The sequence below is a fragment of the Talpa occidentalis genome, unplaced genomic scaffold, assembly GCF_014898055.3.
Source record: "Talpa occidentalis isolate TD23 unplaced genomic scaffold, MPIMG_talOcc4v2.1 talOcc4.8, whole genome shotgun sequence".
In the NCBI taxonomy this organism is placed as follows: Eukaryota; Metazoa; Chordata; class Mammalia; order Eulipotyphla; family Talpidae; genus Talpa; species Talpa occidentalis.
This window is the reverse complement of record NW_023605194.1, coordinates 33,922,361-33,930,201: the sequence shown is the minus strand read 5'-3', so window position 1 is coordinate 33,930,201 and position 7,841 is coordinate 33,922,361. Positions and strand designations below refer to the sequence as shown.

Here is a 7,841-nt window from a genome sequence, read left to right as displayed (position 1 = left end):
CAGGCCTGCATCCCAGCCCCGGGTAGAGCTTGGGCCCCTGACAAATCCAGAACTTTGATTGTCAAGGCAGAGCTATCAGTTGCCAGCATGAACCATACTGAGAAAGAGGAGGGTACTGCCAAACCCACAGGGTCAGCAAATGTGGCCCCTCAGGAAAAGAGCCCCAGCCTGTGGAGTGGAGTTGGAACAAGTTCCACTGCATCAGGACATGTTGGGCCCGGGAACTGGCTATGCAGTAACAGTGGGACCAACCTAGATCACAAGCTGGTACGGTGTTAGTCCTCAAGGCAAAGAATTGTGACATGGTGAAAAACTGGGCAGACTTTCCTACTCCTGGGACCTAAGCTGGAGTTTTCAACCCACAGACAATCAACAGATGTGATTGAAGAATGCTGTGTGCTTGATCCTGTGGTTGAGCTTAGATTTTCTAGTAATAGGGAATAATATGGTCTAACAACCCTGGGTCTGAATACTGGTTCTGAATTCCGAGTGATGCCTTTGAGCAAGAAACTAAGCATCCCTGGGCTCTGCTGGACAGCTGTTCCATAGTTCCACAGATTGTCCTGGGGACAGTCTCATTGTTCCCTAATTCCTTCAGAAGTAGATGCTCAAATGCAGACTGCAGGGCTCACAGATGCAGTGGTGTCTGCCCCACTCTCAATCAGTTCATTAACATTGATTAATCAATAATAATAGTGATTAATTTTTATACAGCACATATAATACAACAATCGGACAGGTCAAGCATCATTGACATCAGTTCCACGAAGATAAGAATCTTGTCTCCTGTTCACTGTATCAAGTTGGGTGCCTGGAACACAGTAGAAACTCAACAAATATTTGTTTAAAAATGGATCCAGTTATGTTAAGCTGCCATAGAAAGTTCGCTTAGGGGCCAGAGGCCCACCCCACAGCACACCTGGCCTGGGCTCTTCAGTCACTACCTCTCTCTCTTCGCCACCATCAGTGTCTCTGTGCCCCAGGCCTTCTTCACAGACAGCAGTGTGGTCTCTGAAGGAGCCATCCCTATGCTGCTCCTCAGCACAGAGACACCTGGGGTCTTTCCTGCTCTGAAGACAGCAGCACAGGCCCCACTCTGCAGCTGCAGGGCGCCCAGGTGTAGACGCCCACCAGTGCTGTGAGCAGCACAGCACACAGGACCACTGTGATATACAGGAGGCGCTTCCGCCCCTCTGGCCTGCTGAGGTCCTGACCCATCACAAAGACCACACACCTCCCCTGGTGTGGGGGCTGACCCCTGGGCTGAGGAATGCCTCACATTTTTTAAAGATTAATTATTTATGCATACAAGTACTGTGGTACAGGCCAGAGGTATGGAGGGGTAAGAAGATTCACCAGAGACAGAGTGGGGAACGGAACAGGCAGCCTGACTGAAATATTCTGTTGAGGGGAGCAGCAGGTGAGTCAGGAGAGGTCTGCTGCTCCATGTGGGTAGCTCCCTGGCTGGGGATCGAACTTGTGCTGAGTAGCTGCAAACAGCTTCATAGGTTGTTGTCTTAACCCTTGCACCACCAGGGAGGGCCCATGCCTCATATTTTGTGCTGGGGAGCAAGTCATTCACAGCATATGCATTGATCCCAGGGCCAGTGTGAACTACCTCCTACCTTAGGGCTCCATCCGATGCAATATAGAGGGTGAACCACTTTGCTTAGGGGGTGTCGATTCCTGCAAACCACTCCAGCAGGCCCCCATACACTCTCTTCTTAATGACTCGCAGGTCAAGGAAGGCATTAGCCTTTGAGGGGAGGAACGAGAATGGGATCCAGGCTGGACATAGAGGGAGATGACAAGGGTGCTCCTGCCAATGAATTTGGAAGCCCCACAGGTGTAATTGCCTCTGCCTACCAGGTGGAGAGCAGGTATGACCAGCTCTGACAAAGCAGCATCTCCCACAGGAGACAAGGTCGACACTAGGTGGAGAGAGCAAAACAACTCAGATACTTCTCTGACAGAGTTGAAGTTTGTCCAGCAATGTCTGTTCTTTATTAAAAGGTGATGTGGCCATTTATTAAGCAGATAGTTGGTTCCAGGTGTTTGTCTTCCAGCAACCTTATAAGGTAGGTACCCAATTTTATATTTAAGAAGGAGATTGGAGCAATTAAGCAACTTTCTTATAGTGAGAGTTCTTCAGAGGCAGCAACTGATCAAAACCCTGTTCTTCTGTCTATAAAAAACCACACTCTTTCAACTTTACCAGCTGCTCTCACTAAATTGCCTTCACTAGCAGCTCTTTCCAAATTACTTTGCTGAAACCTAACAGCATGGATTTTGGGAGAGCTCTCAAAACTGTGTGACTGTGCAATATTGTGAGGCTCAGGAAGTTGCTCACTTACTCTCCAGATGTGGAGTGGCTCAGAGCCTGGAGCCAAATGCCTGGGTCCTATCGCTTACTAGGTATATGGTTCTGGACACAATTCTTAAATATCTTGGCTTCAACTTCCTCATCAATAAAACGTGATAACTGTTATTCCATAAGTAAGTACTTAAAGTGTTATCTGTTTTTATTATTGATAGAATAGACTTAACAGAATGCCAAAGACAATGATTATAGAGCGACACAGGATTATTTCACTGTTTTCAAAGAGGCTACAATAATTCTATATTTTCCCTCACTGGTATTTAACTGCAAGTCAGTAAGATGAAAATGATAGGAAAATGTCAACGTTTCAGTCAATAAGTTTTTTCTTTAATCATGCAGAGATTTGTCTCCAGGTATAACAGATTCCTGGGTGACTATCTCATTCCCCTAACTTTGCTCAACTATTCCTACTTGCTTGTTAGACAGCATGGGGAAAGATGCAGAAATTCAAAAGGCTTTTCCAGCTTCAATCCTTTAGGGAAACCATCCCTGGCCATGTCCCAACATGCAGGGTGGTATTAAAGGTGATTCCAGCTGAGGTATGAAAGCAGAGCCCAAAGCTTCAGGAAGTGAGAGGCAGGTTTCAATCCAAATTATGGGGCCCATGGAGGTCAAATCCAGACTTTGGGCCCCTATATTATAACTTCAAGTCAGTAAGAGCTGATCAGCATAGAAGTGAGGAGAAGTGTAAAATTCAGTCAATATCTAGGACTTCCCAACCTTGCTTCATGGTAAGAATTAGCTGAAGGATAGGGTAGCACTTATTAAAAACACATAATATCAGGTCCTATCCTGGACTCAGAGTTCCAAATCTCTAGGACAGGATCCTGGAAATCTTATTCCCAACAGGCACCCACATAAGCCTTGTCAGGCAAGGTTAGGAAATAAGGCATAGGTAATCTCTAGTCAGAAATCCTATGAATTTAAAATATACAATATGGTGTTTTTGCATCTAAAAGGGCTCTTAAAGAATATATTGTTCAATAAAATCCTAAAATATTTATGCAATATCAGTCATCCTAATACATATACTTACATATCCTGTAGAGATCGATAAGGAAGCATTTAAAATATGCCTATAGTGGCAACAACCTACAAGTTATAGTCAGATGCATCCTCTAGGTGATGGGCAGAATATATCCAAGAATGGAAATTCCAACTTCATGTATATTGGTGTCCTTATGATTCTGATCCGGGTGTCAGTGGCCCAAAGAATGCATTTCTGTAGTGAATCTCCTTTGGATGGTACTGTAGATACCAGCACTGAATAAAGACTCTCAGCCTGACTAGAAAGTTGTCAAAGAGAATTTATCACTAACCTCTAGAAGCTATTAAGTTCTTTGGGCTTCAGTTTTCTTGTCTGTAAAACCAAGTAGTCCAGCCTCTGCAGTGGGGTATTGGAAATATCAAGTGAGAGAAAAATGGGAAAATAGACTATAAAGTCTTTGGTAAATGTGAGTGGGAGCACAGTACCATTAGAAATCACTGTGCCATATTGGTTGTTATCTAGTAAATTTTCAACACAACAGGGAATCTTTTTAGGTGATACTAACAATGTAGTTTCCTTGGCTCACTTGCAGTCCCAAACATTCTTCCTTAGTTACCCAGAGGCCTTGGCACCACACACTCCAGATGCTCCCCTCTCTAGAGCTCAGTCCTAAAGAGAAGATAGAACTTTGGTCCTTTTTCTGGGAAGGATGTACTTCTCCCGGGCACCAAGATATCTCAGAAGTTTCCCAGCTCTAAGCAAACTGAACAGGAACTCTTTGAAGTGACTAATTGAGTGATCAAGAAGATTCTCAGATACCCCTCAGAATGAGAGTATAGGAATTAAACATGCTGGGGCCTCCTTGGTGGTGCAAGGGGTTCAGCGTCAGCACTATGAAGCAATCTGCAGCACTGCAGCATGAGTTCGATCCCTGGCCTGGTAGTTGACCCACATGGTGCAATAGACCTCTCCTGTCTCACCCACTGCTCCTTAGCAGTGATTTCAGTCAACCCAGCTGTTCTGCTCCCCACTCTGTCTCTGGTGAATCACCCACACACCTCCGGTCTACACCCCAGCTCTTGTATGTATAAATGAAGATTTAAAAAAAAAAAAAAAAAAAGAATTACACATGCTGCTCCATGGGGACAGGGGTGGGCAGTGTATCAGATAGCACTGGGTATACTGTGCCACCCTCCAGAAGTCTCTCAGGTTCCTCCAGCCTGGCATTCTGAAAATAAATGAGCAGTGGTACAGGACATCATTCAAACCTCTAGAATTTATTGAAAATAAAGCAATTATCTCTAGGAAGAATGGCACCCAGAGAATAAATGTTAAGCATATGTGAATGTACACAGTGAGGTCATGGGGTGTGTGTGTGTGTTGTGAGTGTGTGTGTGTACACAAACATTACTAATGCATAGAGAGATTTTGTAATTGCCCATGGGTCAGCAAAAATTCAATCAGAATGTAATATGAGAAAGTAGTAAGGAACTATGGGCTCTGGAGCCAATTGCCTTAACCGAATTCCAGAGCTATTATTTCTTAGCTCAGTAATTGCAGACAATATAGTAGATCAGCACATTCTCAACAAAAATATTTCCTACTTCTATCACCTCCATAGCAGAACTCTCCTTGCCCTGTTAAAGTTGGGTTTGGCTGGAATTTGCTTTGGCAGATAGAAGCTGTGCAGAAATGGCAGTTCTAAGCCAAGAGCTTAAGAACTATCACATAGTTTTGTTGTTTATTCTTCTATATCATCTGACCTCTCTTCGAGAGAAGCCTGATCCAGGCCCCAAATGGGACACATGGAGCAGAGCCACCCCAGTCAACCACACATCTATAGATTGTGTGAAATCAAGTGCCTGTTGCTGCCTATTATGGAGATTTTGCTTTTATTTCATTGTTATCAGCAGAAACTAAAACAAGCAAGTTACTTAAAACCCTTGTTTCCACTCCAGGAAATGAAAGAGAACATTGGTGCCTGGTGCAAAGGGTTGTTATAAGAATTAAATGAGTTAATGCATATAAAAGTACTTAGAATACTTCTGTCAAACAACAAGGGTGTAGTAAGTGTTAGCTGTTGTTGGTGTAAGTGTTTGAGTAGGCAGGTACCAAGGGGGTAAGTGGGTGGGTGAGCATGGACTCAGGTATCAGAGCTGTGCATCAAGTAGAAGAGGCAGAGTGCACGGGAACAGGTGTGTGGGCATGTGTGTGCACAGGAGGAAAACACCCCTTAGCAGAAGTACTCATTCATTTGTCTGCCACCCCTGACCCCCAAAGCCTGAGAGTCCAGGCTGGATTGAGCCGAGAGAAGTCTGTCAGCCTCACTGAGATTGTGCCGGGACAGTTGCTCAGAGTGATCCTCACTGTGACCAAGCCTCTCCAGAGTGATGTAGGTACCTCCGAGCTCGGTGGGAACCCCCTGAGCGACACTTGCGGCAGCGTCTCTGGAGAGCACCGCAGCAGACAAGCAGCGTGGGGGCCAAAGCGATGACTGCAGCCACCGTGATCACCACTATGTTGATGAGCCACTGGGTGCCCTCAGTGTCCACCACCTCATGGTGGAGAAGATGATACACTGCTCTTTCTGGGGCACCAGGCCCTGCACACAGATGCATGCCACATACTTGGTCTTGGGGGACAGCCCATGGATGGTGACACTGGTCTTCCCAGGCTGCACCATCACCTGCCGCATGTCACGCTGCCCGTAGACTGTGTAGAGGACACTGAAGGCAGTTGTGTTTCCAGCCTGGGGTGCTTTCCACACCAAGGTGATACTCTGGTAAGTGTCTCCCACCACCCTTGAGTGACCTCACCAGTCGGGCCTCCTGGGGTCTTGCCTGTGTGTCCAAGTGCTCTCCTGGGCACTACCTGCAAGTGCTGAAGGGTCAGCTCCTCCTTTGTATTGGACACAGGGGGCCCAGTGGCTGGGATGGTAGGCTTGGGGAAGTGGGGGGACATGCCTGGCTACCAGTTTATTGTAGGCAGCAGCTTCCTTTTCCTCGCCTGTCCTTGCCCAGAGTGGCCCTGGGCTCCCACTGTGTTCTGTGGAAGCCCCGGGCTCAGTGACAACCAGAGATACACGAGTCTCAGAGGTTCCCAGGAAGTTCTTGGCCTGGCAGATGTAGTCTCCGAGTCCAGGTGGGACACGGTACGCAGGCCCAGCAGCAACCAGCTCGTGCCATCACTGGTGACTTCCTGGTGCACTGGAGAGAAAGTGGTGCACTTGGGAGAATGATTGGACCCATTTGCCCCACCCTCCCTCCCAGGGATAAATCCACAACCTCCAGGCTGTGCACAAGACCCTGTTATCTCAAGGAAACACACCTTGTTATCCCAAGGAAACACTGGGAGTCATTCAACTTTTCTTAGGCTAATCGAGAGAGATGGGAGATCACCTGGGCTAAATTTGGGGAGACCCAGGCTAAGGCAGAGTCTTTCAAATCTGAGATGTGCAAATGTGTTCTTCAATGCCCTGGAGTTCTGCAGCATGGCCCTGCAGGAGTGGAGGGCAGGTGTTTTGGTGGTGAAGTGGGTTAGGGTGTGCCTGGAAGTTCTCTGCCCACCCTTAGCAGAGCACATTCAAATTTCTGTTTTACCCAGTGGAACTTCTGATACAATTTGGCTTGTAAATTGATTTCAAACCCACAGTCTTTGAGCAATACTCTTGCCCAACACAGCTGAGGGAGACAAAGAGAAAGCTGGGGGGTGGGGGCGGCGTGCAAGGGACGTAAGGTTCTCGATCAGGTACTAAGAAATTATTCCTCCTTGATCCTCTTTCTGCATGGAGATGGGTCTAATACCTGCCACCTCCTCTCATGGTGAATCTTCTCTGCCTTACAGCATGGAGAGCCCTGCCGTGGAGTCCACCAGAGCTTCCCCGCCCAGCTCCTCCTAGCTCTAGCTGTGTGATGTAGGCCAAGCATTTAGCCCTTCAAAGCCTCAACTTATTTATATGCAAAGTAAGAATAATCAGGTTCTTTAGCATTCAGTGATATGCCTAAAATACACTTAGTACATTAAGAGTGCAACAGATGCTAACTATTGTCATAAATTACTCCTGTATTACACTAAAAAGAGCATCTGTATTACACTAAAAGAGCATCTTCCACCAAACAGTCAGACTTTTGTTCCCCTCGGGGTGGGCCCAAGTCCCTGACAAGAGTGGCTGGTACAGTGCGAGAGGACAGATTGTAAGCCATGGTCAGCACTGAAGCCATTGTTTCCAGGCACTACCACTAGGTGGAGCCTGTGCTCACCTTGGAAGCAAAGGCCTGGCTTACACCACTAGCTCCATCTCTTTACAAACTTGCCATCCCACTGGACATGCTGACCCACCCGGAGCTCAGCACAGCAGACCTTGTAGTTCACACACCTGTGCCATTCAGTGGGTGCCCGTTGGCCCTCCTCCAGCTCATATGAGGTTCAGGGACCCCCAGCGGCCCCACAACGTAGCAATACTGTGCTGCCCAA

General features: G+C 47.0%; 2 protein-coding genes across 2 annotated transcripts in view; both read right to left on the bottom strand.

Annotated features, from left to right (window-relative positions):
* Positions 1 to 860: 860 nt before the first annotated feature.
* On the bottom strand, positions 861 to 3,110 carry LRIT2 (leucine rich repeat, Ig-like and transmembrane domains 2). Its single transcript, XM_037497677.1, is given in 5 exon segments — positions 861 to 1,098; positions 1,100 to 1,270; positions 1,545 to 1,782; positions 1,785 to 1,931; positions 3,101 to 3,110. Coding segments are annotated over 5 exon segments (804 nt in total).
* Positions 3,111 to 5,601: 2,491 nt separating this feature from the next.
* LRIT1 (leucine rich repeat, Ig-like and transmembrane domains 1) overlaps positions 5,602 to 7,841 on the bottom strand; it is a 26,827-nt gene continuing 24,587 nt past the window's right edge. Inside the window, 9 exon segments of the mRNA XM_037497676.1 lie at positions 5,602 to 5,781; positions 5,783 to 5,928; positions 5,931 to 6,168; positions 6,170 to 6,236; positions 6,238 to 6,323; positions 6,325 to 6,503; positions 6,506 to 6,574; positions 7,744 to 7,804; positions 7,806 to 7,833. Of these exon segments, the coding sequence (XP_037353573.1) occupies positions 5,602 to 5,781; positions 5,783 to 5,928; positions 5,931 to 6,168; positions 6,170 to 6,236; positions 6,238 to 6,323; positions 6,325 to 6,503; positions 6,506 to 6,574; positions 7,744 to 7,804; positions 7,806 to 7,833 (1,054 nt within the window).